We start from the raw sequence: 16,681 nt of genomic DNA, 5'->3' as shown, positions 1-16,681 counted from the left end.
TAACGACAATAAGGGCCGGACAAAAGTTTGTACACATGTCCTCTCATTTTACCCTTTAACTAATCAAAACCAAATTACCATTCATTTCTTTCTTCATTAAATATAAAACTCTGACTATATGAATCCTAATCTTGGTAAGAAATATTGTACCAAGGTACTAATTCAAAGTAAATATATATATATATATATATATAAGTAAGATGAGCTGTGATTTAATTCTCAATTGGTTGGTACTGTAAAAGAGTATGGTCTAGTAATCTGTATCAGTTGGTATTACATGGAGTTTCGTGCTGCAGCAACATCAACTATGCATTAAAAAATGTTACTAGTCATATACTAGTGTATTGAGAAGATAGATAAATAGAAAAGGACAAACACTGTAAATGTTACCTACATTGACAATTGACAGATCAATTAAAGGACCCCAATAAATTACTTTTCAGTATAAAACAACAATCATGACAAAAGGTATTTAAAAGATGTAACTATTTGAATAAAGCTTCTGAATTAGTAACATTTTTTACATAAGATAAGAGATTACGATGGTTTTGGTCAGAAAAGCTTATAAATGACAGACATGTTAAAAATGGATTAGTGGTCAAATTAGCGTATGGATTACTTCGCCATGGCTTCTCTTTAGTCCAACTTTAACCTCTTTTTTCACAAAACTTGGGTCATTGCTCTCTTTGTTAATTCTCTTCTCCCAATGCAAAAACAGAGCTCTCTCTCTCTCTTCCTTTTGTATTCTTTCTTCCTCTTTTTTCTTCAACGAGAGAGTATCTTTTTTATTCTTTTACACTTTACTCTTCACTCCATCACCATCACACTCACACTCCTCTTGCTTTTTTGCTAAAACACTCGCCTTTTTTGTTCTAATTTGCATCTGAAAATGTTTGCCTCGCTGATCATCTTCGTTGCTCTTCTCTGCAATGTGACTGTAATAAGTGGCTTAAACGACGAAGGCTTCGCGCTCTTGACGTTTAAGCAGAGCGTTCACGATGATCCTACTGGTTCCCTTAGCAATTGGAACTCATCAGACGAGGACGCCTGTTCGTGGAATGGTGTTACTTGCAAAGAACTCAGGGTGGTGTCTCTAAGCATTCCAAGGAAGAGCCTTTACGGTTCTCTCCCTTCGTCTCTAGGGTTTCTCTCCAGTCTCCGTCACTTGAATCTCCGCAGCAATAGGTTTTATGGGTCGTTGCCTATTCAGCTTTTCCAGCTTCAGGGTCTCCAAAGTCTAGTCCTTTACGGCAATTCCTTTGATGGGTCGTTGTCGGACGAAATCGGTAAGCTTAAGCTTCTTCAGACCTTAGATTTGTCGCAGAATCTCTTCAACGGGTCGTTACCGCTTTCGATTCTGCAATGCAACAGACTGAGAACACTCGATGTCAGCAGAAACAACTTGTCTGGTGCTTTGCCTGATGGGTTTGGCTCAGCCTTCGTCTCTCTGGAGAAACTCGACCTCGCCTTCAACCAATTCAACGGCTCCATCCCCAGCGACATCGGAAACCTCTCCAACCTTCAAGGAACTGCTGATTTCTCTCATAATCACTTCACCGGCTCAATCCCACCTGCTCTGGGAGATCTTCCTGAAAAGGTTTACATTGATCTCACTTTCAACAATCTCTCCGGTCCCATTCCTCAAACTGGTGCTCTGATGAACAGAGGACCAACGGCGTTTATCGGCAACACTGGGCTATGCGGCCCGCCATTGAAGGACCTTTGCCCAGGATATGAGCTTGGCCTCAATGCCTCTTACCCTTTTATCCCAAGCAACAACCCACCTGAGGATTCTGATACTAGTAACTCTGAAACCAAACAGAAATCAAGTGGTTTGAGCAAAAGCGCCGTCATTGCCATTGTTCTCTGCGACGTTTTTGGTATCTGCCTTGTGGGTTTGCTTTTCACTTACTGCTATTCAAAGTTCTGCCCTTGTAACCGCGAGAACCAGTTCGGATTCGAGAAAGAATCCAAGAAAAGGGCTGCAGAGTGTCTTTGTTTCCGTAAAGACGAATCCGAAACGCCATCTGAAAACGTGGAGCATTGCGACATTGTTGCCCTCGACGCTCAGGTTGCGTTTAACCTGGAGGAGCTGCTAAAGGCCTCGGCTTTCGTTCTGGGCAAGAGCGGAATCGGCATTGTGTACAAAGTGGTTCTAGAGAACGGGCTCACACTGGCCGTCCGGAGATTGGGTGAAGGAGGATCTCAGAGATTCAAGGAATTTCAGACAGAAGTTGAAGCCATAGGGAAAATACGACATCCTAACATTGCTAGTCTTCGAGCTTATTATTGGTCTGTGGATGAGAAGCTTCTCATCTACGACTATGTTTCCAACGGTAACCTTGCAACCGCCCTCCACGGTGAGTCACCCTTTTCTCATTTCAAGATGCATCATTCAATTACATCATGTAATGTCATTGTAAATGTGTGTGTGTGTGTGTGCAGGAAAGCTGGGGATGGTGACTGTAGCTCCGTTGACATGGTCTGAACGGCTGAGGATAGTGAAAGGGATTGCGACAGGGCTTGTTTATCTGCACGAGTTTAGTCCCAAGAAATACATCCATGGAGATCTCAAGCCCAGCAACATTCTTATCGGACAGGACATGGAACCTAAGATCTCTGACTTTGGACTAGCACGGTTGGCTAACATTGCTGGAGGATCTTCTCCGACCACACAGTCTAACAGAATCATCCAAACGGATCAACAGCCGCAAGAGAGGCAACAGCACCATCACAAGAGCGTATCTTCGGAGTTCACAGCTCACTCTTCGTCTGGATCCTACTATCAGGCACCTGAGACTCTCAAGATGGTAAAACCGTCACAGAAGTGGGATGTTTACTCTTATGGCATCATTTTACTGGAATTGATAGCGGGTAGGTCTCCAGCAGTGGAGGTGGGGACATCGGAAATGGATCTAGTGCGGTGGGTACAGGTATGCATTGAGGAGAAGAAACCATTGTGTGATGTTCTTGATCCTTGTTTGGCTCCTGAGGCAGATAAGGAAGACGAGATTGTCGCTGTTCTTAAGATTGCAATCAGTTGCGTGAATAGCAGTCCAGAGAAAAGGCCTACCATGAGGCACGTTTCTGATACTCTCGACAGATTACCCGTGGCCGGGGATTGAGAGATCTAGAGATTGCACATAAAGCTTGTTTTAAAAGATGAAGCTGCAAGAATTTGGAGCATAAGCCTGATGACTCTAATCTGGTTACCGTTTGTTTTGTTTTATTTTGTTCTTTTATTTGTCCAAGTCTTGTTGGTGGTTGGTTATTAAGATGTCCCTCTCTTCATAATCGTATTTATAGCTTAAAGCTCCCGTTACATCAGATATTGAATATTAGAACCACAAGTGAGATAATTTGGATCTTAGATAAACAGTGAACGCCCCAGAAGAGGAGAAGCTTGGACTTTGAAGCTTAAAAGGGAAAAAGAGCATCGTTTCTTCTTGCGATTCGCATCCGATCCACGCTTTCCAAAAACTCCCTATCAAGTTTCAGGCAAATTACAAAAGTGGTATACTTAAAAGGCTAGTTTTTGTATAGAGAAAGTGCAAGAGCTTACTTCCATGGAACATCACCAACATTCCTCCAAATACCTTCTCTGTCTCTGTAGACCAAAGAGAACTCAGACTCAGTCTGAAACAACCTCAATCCAGACACGGTCTGCATCCCTGCAAATTCAAATTAATGTGGCAAAAGCTTCTGAAACATACTTGTAGCTGGAAGCTTGGGGTAAGAGCACTGCTTACCAAACATATCATTGAGCTGAAGAGCAAGAGTTGAGTAAGCTCCTTGATCGAGAAGGCAAACCTTTCGCCCTACCACTAGGCCATCCAGATTTACCTTTACATAAGCATATTTTCCTCTGCTCTCTTCTTCATTATTGTAATATCCATGGGCAAGTCTTTTGTGACCAGTGTCCTCACTCTTCAACTGTGTAATGCTTCTATAGCTGGGCTGCTGCGACCAGTCTATGAGCTCTCCATACCCGTCGAGACCTATCACTTTGTTTCACATATAGATATTGAAGATAGCAATTAGAGATTAAGAAAACTAACTAATGATGAGGTGAAAGCATGGCTATTCTTCAGCAAAGAAACTCACCTCGCGCCGGTGGGAGGTAAGTTTCATGTTGTATGGTGCTAAGGCTGAGGCCTAGATCGATTACCCCACCACCCTTCTTAGTCTGCGAGTAATATGTATGAAACTTGGAAGACCCTTGGAAGAAGTCTGCAGTTGTGTTTGGGTCCATTGATGCTTCTTTACGTCTACAGATGCAGAGAAGGGAAAGTGGGATGAGAGAAAGAGAGCTCATTGATAAAGATTTATAGCATGAAGCTGATGCTAAAAGAGTGTCAGAAGAGTTTAAGAAAAAAAGACAGAATTGCAGACAGGAAAGAGACAGAAGACAAGAAAAACCCATTAAGATCCAGTTGGTTTTGAAGCAAGGGATGGGGAGCTGACCACAGAGAGATTTGGTTCAGATTTTGTAAACCAACCAGGCCAGCCAATGCTTCTGATGCACAAAAATCACATCTCAACTCAGTGAACTCTGTCAGAAATATATTTGAGACTATTGGCAACTCGATTCAAGGTGGGAGGCTCTGTGTTGCTTGTGAGAGACTAGTAAAATATCTTGAATCGAAGGTATGGATAGAGAGAGAGAGATAAAGGATTGAGTTTGGTGTTTAGGTAAAGATACAAATGCTATCTCTTTCAAAAGAGATAGTTATGTTGGTAAATTGCAAGACAGGTGGTTTTTGTCACTACCTTTTTCACCCACACCTTGTCTCTGAGAAGTTGTAGGGTTGTGTGTACTTTAGCAAGACCACACACATGATTTAATATCTGTACCTATGCTCCCATGGATAGGAAGAAGCCAGACATATATTCTTCCAACTGTTAAATGTTTTGACACAACATTTCAGAATCTTTCTAAACAAAGTATTAGAGCCTTTCAAGTCTCTTTTTAACTAGTAGTAAAACAAGATAGAGAGATGATAAGGAGTGATTCATTTACAATATAAAATGAATGATAATAATAAGATATAAGATCCACGAAAATGGTAAAGCACCACTAGTATCAATTGCAACTATATAATGTAAAATGCCACCAAGAAGCACTACTTCCTTATTTTTTTTTTATAATTTACTCACACAACACTTTTAAACATAATCCATAATACCAAACCAACATGACGCCAGACTCTTTTTTTGATGCAGCAACTTGTAAAAGAAGAGAAAAAAGTAAATTATATATTTATATGTTTAAAAACCAACCCGTGGCTTCCTCCAAAATTTTGTGGTTCATCTTCCTGTGTTCCTTGTGTGTCACAATGGCTGTGAACTCCGGATCTGTTGAGTCATGTTCTCAGCTGGAAGCTTAGCAGCAGCAGAGCCATCAGGCATCACCATGGCAGGTGGAGGCCCAGTCATTGTCTGGTACTGTGCATGTCCCAGAGGTTGAGTGTAGTATATCTGTGTATGAGCATTGTCGGCGTATTCATATCCATAGTTTGGATTCCCAGCTGGACCAGACTGAGGAGGGTGACGGATCTGCGAATACCCCATGAATTGCTGCTGGTTTGTGGGGATCTGGTGAACCATCTGAGCACCGCCCACACCTGGGGCTGTTGTGTAAACCCCAGCCTGTCCCATCTCAGGTTTGCCACCGCTAACACTTCTCATGTGGTTGTTAGGAGGTGGAGGCATCATGGTGCTAGAAGGGAGAGAACCTGGAGCCTCGCTCACACTTGGAGATTGTGGCACAGGCATACTGTAGGGCCTAGGTGGGACGGGAGCAGTGACATAATAAACAGGATAAGGCTGCTGATCCAGTCGACCTGGGTGTTGGTGGAAGGACTGCGGCTGTTGCGAAGGGTAAACCTGGATGTAAGTCTGAACAGGAAGGCCGCTAGACGGATGGTGATGAATGTATTGAGGAGGAGGAGGAGCAGTGTGTATGAACTGTTGCTGCTGTTGTGGCTGAGATTGTGCAGATTGTTGCTCAAATTGGGGGTGAAGGATGTAGGCTGGGTCCTGATTCTGATGTTGGGACAAAAGTGTGCTGGGATCCGAGGGATTGATCATACCAGTAACTACGGTAGAGCCAGAAGGCAACTGAGCAATTGGTTCTTGATAGACAGAAGGTCTTTGGTGAAACATTGGGTTGCTCATACTGCTATCACTGACGCATTATAACAAGCACAAATCAGAATTATGACCAATCTTAGTTCTCTATAGCATCAAATTAAGGCTCATGGAGTTCCAATTTAAGAAGAAAGAGTACCTGGAAACGGAATTTGGTGATGGCAGCTCGTGTCCACCGCTATTTGACTTCAGCTGATGAGCCTGCTGAGGCGGTAGATTCTGCGGCTGCGATCGTGGAGTCGGAGGTTTTCTGTATCCAGCCTGCACGCCGTGATCGGATCTCTCGTCGTCCGAGAAAACCCTCGCCTGGAACTCATTTGAGACGGCCGCAGCACTCACAGGCGCAGCAGGAAGGGCGATGGTGACAGGCATCGGCGGTGGTGAAGAGATCGCAGCAAATCCGTCGTCCTGTAGCTGATGCTTGTTCCCAACGTTGAATCGTGCGAATTGTTCTTCGATTCCCAGATTTCTCTGATCTGGCAAAGTCCTAACCCCGCCGGGTTCCTCTACATGGACACGAATGGGCGGCAAATTGGCGAGAGAGGGAGAGGAAGAAGTAGAGCCGAAAGAAGAGGATGTATCCAACATGGGAGAATCCGGTAAGCAGTTCACATCTTGGCCTCCTTGCGGCGGCGGAGGCTGCTGGATCTGTTGTTGCTTGGCGCTTTTAACGGAGCCGTCATCTCCATCTCGATTGGTGTTGTTGTCACCGGAATTAGAGCGGAGAGCAAGAGTATCGTCCAAACCAAGCAAACGATTGACGTTGGCATCAGAATCAGAGAATCCTCGATTGAGGAGACCAGCGCTGTTGAGAGCGTTGAGGAACCAATCGTCGCTCTTGGCAGAGCTCTCGAGGATCTGACCCATAGACTGAGTAGCCTCAGGCTTAGAGGTGAAGAGAAACAAACGCAGGCGCGAGGGTTTGGTGGAATTGGAGGCGGAGATGGTACGGTCATACTCCTCGATCATGTTGTCGAGATCTTCGTCGGTAGTGATGGAGATGAGAGAGTCAAGGTCTTCGCTGGGTAACTGGTACTTGAGAGTGAAGGAGCGACCGTCGAGGAGCGTGTTGGAGAGACGAGCGAGGAGAGAAGGGAGAGAGGAGTTGCGGTCGACGACAACGATGCGAGTGTCGCCGCCCATGTAGCAGAGAGACTTATCGTGAGGGCGAGGAAGGATATGACCGCCGTAGCTGCACATAAGACGGAGTTTAGAAGAGACGGCGCTACCGCCGCCGCCGCCGGAAGGAGCAGGAAGGTCATCCCAGCCATCGGTGGTGCGAGAACGAGGGGAGGAGTCGAGAGATTCGGGGTAAGAAGAAGTCACGTGAGGAGGTGGAGGAGGAGGAACAGGGGCCGTTGCGGCGGGGATAGAGGTGGAAGCCACCGCGGTGGAGGAAAGAGAAGAAGGCGGTGGTTCCATTCGCAGACTCGAGAAATTAAAATTGGGAAAAATTAAAACAAAAAAAAAATTTGGGGAATTTGATATTTAGAGAGAGAAAGAGTATAGCTGCAAGTCCACGACTTGTATGTAAATGTAGACTACAGCTGTTTTTTCTTTTTCTCTTCTTTTTTATTTTTCCTCTTAATCTTATTTTTGGTATATGCTTTACTAATTTACCCAATTTATTATGGTCATATTGACATATTCCTTTCTCTTTCAGCCCAATTTCTTTCAGTTTTTTTTTTTTAATATATGATATTTTAATAGAAAATCAGATTAAAGTCTCCCGAAAAAAAAAACATATATCTTACGATATTAATCACATTATCAAATATGTATGTTTTATTAAATAAAATTTTATTATTGTTAAGAGTGATTTCTTATGATTGCCAACCATAAATATAACCTAATGATCAATTAGCTACACTTTTATATATTTTAGATAAAGTCCGCCTAAATAGACGGATATTAGATATAAATATAAAATTTTATCAATAGAAATTTGAATTTTGAATAGTAAATAGTAATGCACACATTTTTAAAAATATTAAATTTAGTAATTTTTGTTTTAAACAAAATTTCAATCTTACACATTCTATTTACTATATATTTTAACTATGGGTTTTGTGCAAAAAAAAACCTCTAACTTATCCATTTTTGCAACTTTACCCTCCATCTCCGAAAAATGCAGATTAATCATACGAATTCCAAAATAATATGCATTATAACCCTTATACGTTTTTTGTAAACGTATTTCCTGTGACATACATTAGTTTTTAAAAATTCTAAAGGTAGAGTTGAACTATTCATCGCCAGGGCTTCGATTTGACATATTATTTGTCAAAATTTCACGAACTTGGACGAACTTGACGGTAGCGAATAAGGGTTATATTGCGTATTATTTTGGATTTCGTATGATTATTTTGCATTTTTCAGAGTTGAAGGGTAAAGTTGCAAAAATAGACGAGTTGGAGGGTTTTTTTGCACAAAACCCTTTAACTATCTATTTCATCAAAAGAAACTGAATTTTAATTCTAAGTACTCCATTTTATTGCTATTAAATAATAACCACACTCTTTTATATATTTAGTTTAGTTTTTTAAACCAAATTTCAACTTTACACATTCTATTTTGTAATACAATTTAGCTATCTATTTCATCATAATAATTTGGATTTTAATTCTTTACCTAACAACTTTATATCAAAATAATATGTATATCATATCAAATCTATATCTTAGTTAATATTAAAAATGATTAACAAATATCAAAACATAATTAATAAAAAGTAGAAATCTACAAAGACTATAGTCTTTTCGGGAGTGAGTCAATCTAAAATTTGCTTTTACATCTCCTTTATCTCTTCTTCATCTTTTCCTAATCTACATCGCAACGACTAAAATCTTGAGAATCCATAATTGCCGGATAAAACGACGATACAACCCAATCCTTCATTTTAAAGCAGCGACTGTCACTGGATTTCTAAAATCAAATTGCCATAATCAAAGATTTACTAATATGTATATTCATATCTTCTTCTCCAACTTAAGAAGTAATTTTTAATTAGAAAATTTTAAATTTATAATTACACTCTTAAAGATACTCATAATTACAAGATATCAAAAAATTACAAAACTCAATTTTTCAAAACATGTCGCTAGTGAGGATCGCACGACTATTATAAGAACAAGGCCTATGTGATGCTCAAGTTATGTTAAAAATTTGAGATATTGGAGAGAAGAATGGGAAGAGAGAGTTTCATTTTAAGCATAATCAATATGTTATATAAGGCTCACTACAGATCTACAATGTTTCAATAAACTTAAAAATGCGGTTTTACGAACATAATAAATCCTCTTTATAAAGGGTCGGAAATTTCTACAAAACATATGCGATTAAGCAATTTGATGGATTGGATCCCAGAAAATTTAATGGGAATAAACGAAAGATAATTGATATATTTGACGTTCTTGTCTAAAGAATTCCTTCTCCTTTATATCTTTCTCGTTTATCCCTCGTATAAACAATTTCAAAGCAGGAAAAAAAAAAAACAATTTCAAAGCAGATGCACTTGCTAAATTTGCTCTTTAGCTTGTTTCCAATTCTTCCCTTCAGGAAGTGTAACTGTCTTTTCTAAATTAATCTATAAGTTTGATGCAAAAAAAAAAAAAACAAATCAACCGTTATAAAACATACAACAAGGTCACATGAAAATGGAGAATAACCCCAAAACAGATATATTTTGGCACATAGCAACAAATGCACGAGATTATTACCTATTCAAATCACTTTCATTAACAATTTAGGAAGGAATAAGATGAATAGAGTTGCCTAAAGCAAAGTGATGATTTTGAAAAGCTGATTCGATAATTTGTCACAATTGATTTAGTAAAAAGGTGAGATTATTGTAATTAAGCGTTACTAATCAAAGTTGTTAATTAGGAATCAAAAAAAGCTGTGGGAAGGTCACATTATTTGACAGCAGGCCTTCCTTCGACTAATTGATTGGCTCTCCACCCTGGAGTCTGCCAAAGAAGAATCCTCTGTGGTCTGTATCATCCTCCCACTATGATCCTGTCCGTTATATTACTCCTTGTTTACGATTCAGATTGCATCTAACGGCTCTCACGGTTCGGCTGTAAAATGGAGACATAATCATATTTTACTAGTACAAAAGAAATATACCTTTCATGACTTGTATAGTGAACCCCCAAACTTTACGTTCTATTTAATATTCACCCTTGCAGCTTCATAATATTACTATTATTCGTGGGGATTCTTTTCCGATTACTAAACTCAATATATTTTTTCATCATCAACATGACATATGATTAAACAAACAAATTACGTCGATCGACGGGTTATAATTCTCCTATGAGCCAAAACACTATGTTGTGACATCAAAACGAGGAAGAAAAAGAAGCCAGACACGCGTTTTGGAATTAAAAAAGAAAAGGCGAGTGGAGTCAAAGAAATGGTCGTCAAAGCTCCAGGCGGCGCTCATGCAGGCATTTTGTTACAGTTTGCAAAGTCTATTGATAATTTACCTAACTAATACTAAAAGTTAATCTTTTGCACTTTACCCCCACCATTCTAATCATTTATACTTTACTAACCCTATTTTATTTATGCTCCCCGAGTAAAGAACGATTTCATTCTGAACTAAAAGATGAAAAATGATGATGATGATATCAGATTTTTAATATATATACGAGGATGATAATTAAGATCATGTCACAAGATAGCTTGTGGATAAAGTTTTTCAATATAAAAAACAATAAGTCCAACTATCAAAACATAGATTATAGTTTCATATTATTGAAATAAAAGTTGGTGGGTGGGTGTAGGTTGATTAATTAAGAAATAAGTCCAGGGAAAACAAATCTTGCAAGTAATACAAAACCTTAACTATATTAGTTACAAACCAACTCCATTAATTACATTACCGATCGAGTGTACTTTTTTTCTTAAAAACTTCTTTTTATTCCATCCCATGCAATGCATTATCTTCTTTTTCAGTTTTAGTCAAACTTTAATTTTTATTAATTTTTCATTTTTTTCAATTTTCCCACCGGGTCAACTCTCTAGCTATGACAATATATTGTACATGGCTGACCGATTATATAAATCCGTTGTGTGTAGGAGATTACGACATTTTAAAAAATATATATATAAATAAGCATAAATTGAGAAAAGTAACGTCCCCTTCAAAAACTAACGTTTTCATTAATTTCATACAAAGTAACGATAAATGCATCCAAAAGAGGTTGTTTTTTGACAAAGATGGGAGGTTGAAATTTCCAAAAATGGTAGATATCCAAAGGAATATGATGAGATATTATTACAGGTACAGATACGGTGATACATAACTAGTTATTGGAGGGTCCACCACATATATACATCATGTCAATTAGATGGAAAGTAAAAGGACTTATCCATTTCATAATATCAACAAAACATTTGGGAAAAAAAAAAAAAAAAACTTCTACCAAAGTGGAAAAATAGGTGCCATTACACTCGATCATTGTACCTACGAATATCTGAAAGCAGAGTTGCATAATGGGAAAATGTTTGCCAGCTACACGAAAGAGACGTCATCACATAGTCACACATGCAGACTTTAAAAATGTTTCGTTAGCTACACGAAGTATTGACATTACATACGGACATCCCTGAACTAACATAAGTCATGTTGCAAACACCATAACCATCCAATTCCAGTGATTTGGTTGCCGGAATCCAGCATTGACCAGCGTTGACCAAAAATATTTTCAAAAAAATAATTTTTTTTAAAATTTTTTAATAAAAAAATTAAAACAATTATTACATAATTTTACTTAAAAATATAAAAAAAAATATACCAAAGTTAAATATAACAAAATATACCACAAAAAAAAATACAACAAAATTTTGGTATATATTTTTGTAATATCACTAAATATACCACAAAATAGTCCATAAAATTTATTTTGTCTTATATTTATTTATAAAATTTTGGTAATATAACAAAATTCACTTCTTTTTTTAAAAAACTCTTGTTCTTGTTCAACCGTAATTGTCAGTCTATAGGAACAAGATAATTTGAAAGTCCAAGTCATTTTTTATAGAAATTTTGATACCAAAAATATAGAAACAAAAGAAAGAAAGATTGGTGCACAAAAAAAAGAAAAAAAAAAAAAAAGATTATGAGTCCTCAAGCATCTCTCACGTCGGAGCAAGTTGCCATGTACTCCAAAATAAAACCAGACAGACTTGTGACTTTTTTGACCTCTCATTATGTACTTACTTCATCTTCCATCTGAAACCCACAAACAGTAGTTTCTACTTTCTTCGTCAATGAGATACGATTTTGGATTCTTTCCTATATTTACCTAAATTTTAGATTCTTCACATTTTTTGTTTGTCAAAAAATAATAGGATTATTAACTTGGGTATCTTATAATATATTCGAAATCTGATTTTATACTCACATAATACATCTTAAAAATCAGCAGATTCACATCCGATATATAAAATGTGATATCATTAAAAAGGAGAGAATGGTGGAGTTGTGTTAAATCTGAATAATTTTTCCCTTTGGTGATGAATTTGTGAACGATTCTCAATTCTCAGTGCGTGTGAAGAAAATGTTATTGGGATGGCTTCGAAAGTCCTGAGTGATTGAAATGAAATGTGGGTACAAGTACAACATATTATTATTAGTAAGTCCAAAAAAGAAATCATTGTTCCCTCATGTAGTTTGAAAACTGGATCATGTGACACGTAAATAATTACAAGGTAGAAGGCCCATAATAAATAAAAAAGCCCACAGAGATAGTGGGAACCTTCCTAAAAAGTGGGACCCACGCGGCTGAGAAGACGAAGGCCATATCAGACCGGCGATAACTGAAAAGTCAAAAGTCTAAAATCGAGAGGCAGAGGAGGAGGTTGATCATGTCTCTCTCTCGCTCTGTTTTCTTCTTCTATCAAACCGTCAAGTGGGGAAACAAAAACAAAACAAAAACTTGGAAGTTTAACAACGCGTCTTCTTCCTCCTCCTCCCTTGTTCCTCTTATATACTCTTTCATTCATCATCGGACTAATTATATCAGTCCATCATATTAAGAGAGAGAATTCCTCTGTTTTACTCCTAAGTTTCGAGATCCACATTTCTTTTAAGCCTCCTCGATCTCTCATTTCGAGAAGCTTAATCCTTCCTGATGACAATTGGATCGTTTTTCTCTTCTCTCTTATTCTGGCGCAATTCTCAGGTAACCCCCAATCGACTCTTCTCTGTTCTACTTCCTTTAAAATAAAATAAAAATATCAATAAAGTGAAAAAAAAAAAACACAACTTGTTTAGTTAAATAGAGTCAACGAAAACATTGTTAATGAAACAGTGGTGTGCTTAGCACAACGAATCGGACAGACGAAAAAGTGGCTGGATCCGTAGAGCAAGTCTTGTCGTGGGCTTTGACAAAGTTCTTTGCTAACCTCTACTTGCCTTAACCAATTTGCTCATCCCAGAGAATGAATTGCATTCCGTTATTACTATCATCCTTACCGGACATGTCAAACCCTAAACCCCAAGTAGCAATATTTATGAATTGTTTGTTTGGATCCGATAAGAAGAAGTTTTAGTTGATTCTGATGATTGTTTGTGTTTTTGGCAGGACCAGGAGGCGCAGAGAGGAAGGATTCAGGAGATAGATCTTGGAGTTCACACTATAAAGACCCATGGAGGCAGAGTCGCCTCTAAACACAAGCACGATTGGATTATACTCGTCATCTTGATCGCCATCGAGATTGGCTTGAACCTCATCTCTCCTTTCTACCGCTACGTGGGAAAGGACATGATGACAGACCTCAAGTACCCTTTCAAGGACAACACCGTCCCGATCTGGTCTGTCCCGGTGTACGCGGTGCTTCTTCCCATCATACTGTTCGTCTGCTTCTACCTTAAGAGGAGATGTGTGTACGATCTGCACCACAGCATCCTCGGGCTGCTCTTCGCCGTCTTGATAACTGGTGTCATCACTGACTCCATCAAGGTAGCCACCGGACGCCCTCGTCCTAACTTCTACTGGCGCTGCTTCCCCGACGGCAAAGAGCTGTATGATGCGTTGGGAGGTGTGATATGCCACGGCAAGGCAGCTGAGGTCAAGGAAGGCCACAAGAGCTTCCCGAGCGGACACACTTCCTGGTCTTTTGCGGGGCTTACCTTCCTCTCCCTTTACCTCTCTGGCAAAATCAAGGCCTTCAACGGTGAAGGACACGTGGCTAAGCTCTGCCTCGTGATCTTCCCTCTGCTTGCTGCTTGCCTCGTGGGGATATCTCGTGTGGATGACTACTGGCACCACTGGCAAGACGTCTTCGCTGGAGCTCTCATCGGCATCCTTGTCGCCGCCTTCTGCTACCGTCAGTTCTACCCCAACCCTTACCACGAAGAGGGATGGGGTCCCTACGCCTATTTCAAGGCTGCCCAAGAACGAGGAGTCCCTGTGGCCTCCTCCCAGAACGGAGATGCCTTGAGGGCAATGTCTCTGCAGATGGATTCAACTTCTCTCGAAAACATGGAATCAGGCACTTCCACGGCTCCCAGATGATCCTTGTCTTTTATCATTTTATTCATTATTTGGTTTTTCATTTTGGCCGTCGTCGTGAGATTGTGGATGGTGTAGCTACATTACATATATATATGTGTATTCAAACCTCTACTTGTGCCCTTACATTTGTAAATCCACTCTTCATCTTTATTTTGCTTTTGCCTTTTTTTTTTTTTGTAGATACAGTTTTGTTTGATACAAACAATTAATCAGACTATATATATGTTTGAAAATGTTGATGGATCCGAGGCCTTAAAATCTCGAGACTCGAAGAAGGAAGTAAAAATGTCTCGTGAAATCAATCTCATGGTAGGCTTGTCTTTTAGAAGCCGCTCCTACCAGTTGGAACGCATGAAATTGGCGTTTTCTCTGGTGTCCGAGAGGCTTGGACATTCGCCAGTCTCGTCTAATAGACTAACACGGGTCTAGTGAACACAGTATTTACATGTCTGTGGTCTAAACTGATAATTAGAAATCATCTTTAACACCACTTATGTATAATAGTTTTGTCTCAAATATTATAATCAGTAAACACATGGTAATATTATGACCAAGAAATGATTACGAATAAAGAAATAACTGATTTGCTGACCTGTAAACGAGTTATTTTTTGTATCTTAATACAATATACAAAATATTTAGTAAAATGTCTGTTTTTGTGTATGAAATTTGATGGTTAAAACTATATTCATGTCCCAATTAGTCGTAAGAGAAAATGTTTATGAAGAAAATTGTCAACTAGAATAAGAATAGTATGGTCAAAGACTCAACGGTTTTTCTATTACTTGAAATATATATATATATTTTTAATAAAAAAAGACAAGAGTTTGGAGGGGTAATGTAAAAAAGTAATATAACAGAAAAATAAAGGGAAAAATGTCATTTAATCGTCCAACTTTCAAAAAATGGCTATTTTATACATGAATTTCATAGGAGGCCATTTTAAACATCAACTAAACGTTGACTACCGTATTAAACATGGGACTGCGTTGACCTAGCCAATATAGACATGACGTTAAAACTCGATAACGGAACCACTAACAGCCGTTATCAGCCGTTAGCTATTCTGTTAGTTAAATCGTCAACTTTCAAATTTAGGCCATTTTAAACATGAACTTCGTATGAGGCCGTTTTAAACATCAACTAAACGTTGACCCGGCCAAAAAAGACATGACGTTAAAATCTGCTAACATAACCACTAACAACTGTTATCAATCATTAACGAACAACAAAACTAAGACAAAAAAAAACATAATACAAAGAACCAAGGCACAAACCAAACGCCAAAGACATACTAGTAACCAAAAATGAGAAATCTGTTTTTGGATATTAGTGTGTAGACGAATGGTGAAATCAAGAGAGATGAACGAAAGACACTAGACAATGATACGAAAATTGAGAGAAAAGAACAGATGAATACTTAATTTGAGGAGAAGCATGATGAAAGTACATAATATGTATGCAAATGGGAATATGGAACAAAATGGGGATATTAACCCCATTGTCTAATGTCTTACGTTCATCTTTCTTGATCTAATTCTTATCATTGTCTAGTGTCTTACGTTCACCTTTCTTGATCTCACCATTCGTCTGCACACTAGTAATCAAGAACAAATTTCTTATTTTTGGTTATTAGTGTATTTGGTGTTTGGTTTGTGTTTTGGTTCTTTGTATTATGTTTTTTTGTTTGTTTTAGTTTTGTTGTTCGTTAATGATTGATAACAGTTGTTAGTGGTTATGTTAGCAGATTTTAACGTCATGTCTTTTTTGGCCGGGTCAACGTTTAGTTGATGATTAAAATGAGCTCATACAAAGTTCATGTTTAAAATGGCCTAAATTTGAAAGTTGACTATTTAACTAACAAAATAGCTAACGGCTGATAACGGTTGTTAGTGGTTCCGTTATCGAGTTTTAACGTTATGTCTATATTGGCCAGGTCAACGCAGTCTCATGTTTAATACGGCAGTCAACGTTTAGTTGATGTTTAAAATGGCCTCCTATGA

General features: G+C 38.7%; 4 protein-coding genes across 9 annotated transcripts; 2 read left to right on the top strand and 2 right to left on the bottom strand.

Annotated features, from left to right (window-relative positions):
* The first annotated feature begins 646 nt into the window (after nt 1-646).
* On the top strand, nt 647-3,327 carry LOC9311133 (receptor protein kinase-like protein ZAR1). The gene is made up of 2 exons (XM_021024518.1): nt 647-2,360; nt 2,446-3,327. The coding sequence occupies exons 1-2, from the start codon at nt 890-892 to the stop codon at nt 3,123-3,125; spliced, it is 2,151 nt and encodes a 716-aa protein (XP_020880177.1). The 5' UTR covers nt 647-889; the 3' UTR covers nt 3,126-3,327.
* On the bottom strand, nt 3,262-4,895 carry LOC9311132 (auxin-responsive protein IAA32). Of its 4 annotated transcripts, XM_021024522.1 has the most exons (5): nt 4,465-4,895; nt 4,105-4,268; nt 3,750-4,004; nt 3,563-3,671; nt 3,262-3,484 (listed from the first exon to the last, which is right to left on the bottom strand). In XM_021024522.1, the coding sequence occupies exons 2-5, from the start codon at nt 4,250-4,252 to the stop codon at nt 3,418-3,420; spliced, it is 579 nt and encodes a 192-aa protein (XP_020880181.1). In that variant the 5' UTR covers nt 4,253-4,268; nt 4,465-4,895; the 3' UTR covers nt 3,262-3,417. The 4 variants fall into 4 exon arrangements, with proteins under 4 accessions (XP_020880181.1, XP_020880178.1, XP_020880179.1 ...); XM_021024519.1 differs by having other exon boundaries at nt 3,286-3,484; nt 4,105-4,895; XM_021024520.1 differs by having other exon boundaries at nt 3,286-3,484; nt 3,750-3,998; nt 4,105-4,895.
* Nucleotides 4,896-4,996: 101 nt separating this feature from the next.
* Nucleotides 4,997-7,655, bottom strand: LOC9312804. The gene is made up of 2 exons (XM_002875017.2): nt 6,290-7,655; nt 4,997-6,187 (listed from the first exon to the last, which is right to left on the bottom strand). Exons 1-2 carry the CDS (start codon nt 7,570-7,572, stop codon nt 5,332-5,334), a joined length of 2,139 nt encoding a protein of 712 aa, XP_002875063.1. The 5' UTR covers nt 7,573-7,655; the 3' UTR covers nt 4,997-5,331.
* Nucleotides 7,656-13,012: 5,357 nt separating this feature from the next.
* On the top strand, nt 13,013-14,832 carry LOC9312803 (lipid phosphate phosphatase 1). 3 transcript variants are annotated; one of them, XM_021025998.1, is made up of 3 exons: nt 13,013-13,343; nt 13,473-13,662; nt 13,746-14,832. In XM_021025998.1, the coding sequence occupies exons 2-3, from the start codon at nt 13,603-13,605 to the stop codon at nt 14,676-14,678; spliced, it is 993 nt and encodes a 330-aa protein (XP_020881657.1). In that variant the 5' UTR covers nt 13,013-13,343; nt 13,473-13,602; the 3' UTR covers nt 14,679-14,832. The 3 variants fall into 3 exon arrangements, with proteins under 3 accessions (XP_020881657.1, XP_020881659.1, XP_020881658.1); XM_021026000.1 differs by lacking the exon at nt 13,473-13,662 and having other exon boundaries at nt 13,014-13,343; nt 13,752-14,832; XM_021025999.1 differs by lacking the exon at nt 13,473-13,662 and having other exon boundaries at nt 13,019-13,343.
* Nucleotides 14,833-16,681: the final 1,849 nt, after the last annotated feature.

The sequence above is a fragment of the Arabidopsis lyrata genome (assembly GCF_000004255.2).
Source record: "Arabidopsis lyrata subsp. lyrata unplaced genomic scaffold ARALYscaffold_5, whole genome shotgun sequence".
Lineage (NCBI taxonomy): Eukaryota > Viridiplantae > Streptophyta > Magnoliopsida > Brassicales > Brassicaceae > Arabidopsis > Arabidopsis lyrata.
The sequence above is the reverse complement of the archived record's forward strand: the minus strand, read 5'-3'. Positions and strand labels throughout refer to the sequence as shown.

Coding starts and splice junctions, on each gene's coding strand:
- LOC9312804 (XM_002875017.2), bottom strand. CDS start 7,572: ATGGAACCACCGCCTTCTTCTCTTTCCTCCACCGCGGTGGCTTCCACC. Junction 6,188..6,289: donor TCACCAAATTCCGTTTCCAG/GTACTCTTTCTT, acceptor ATAATGCGTCAG/TGATAGCAGTATGAGCAACC.
- LOC9311132 (XM_021024519.1), bottom strand. CDS start 4,423: ATGGGTTTTTCTTGTCTTCTGTCTCTTTCCTGTCTGCAATTCTGTCTT. Junction 4,005..4,104: donor TTACCTCCCACCGGCGCGAG/GTGAGTTTCTTT, acceptor TGTGAAACAAAG/TGATAGGTCTCGACGGGTAT. Junction 3,672..3,749: donor TCAGCTCAATGATATGTTTG/GTAAGCAGTGCT, acceptor TTGAATTTGCAG/GGATGCAGACCGTGTCTGGA.
- LOC9311133 (XM_021024518.1), top strand. CDS start 890: ATGTTTGCCTCGCTGATCATCTTCGTTGCTCTTCTCTGCAATGTGACT. Junction 2,361..2,445: donor CCTTGCAACCGCCCTCCACG/GTGAGTCACCCT, acceptor GTGTGTGTGCAG/GAAAGCTGGGGATGGTGACT.
- LOC9312803 (XM_021025998.1), top strand. CDS start 13,603: ATGAATTGCATTCCGTTATTACTATCATCCTTACCGGACATGTCAAAC. Junction 13,663..13,745: donor TGTCAAACCCTAAACCCCAA/GTAGCAATATTT, acceptor TGTTTTTGGCAG/GACCAGGAGGCGCAGAGAGG.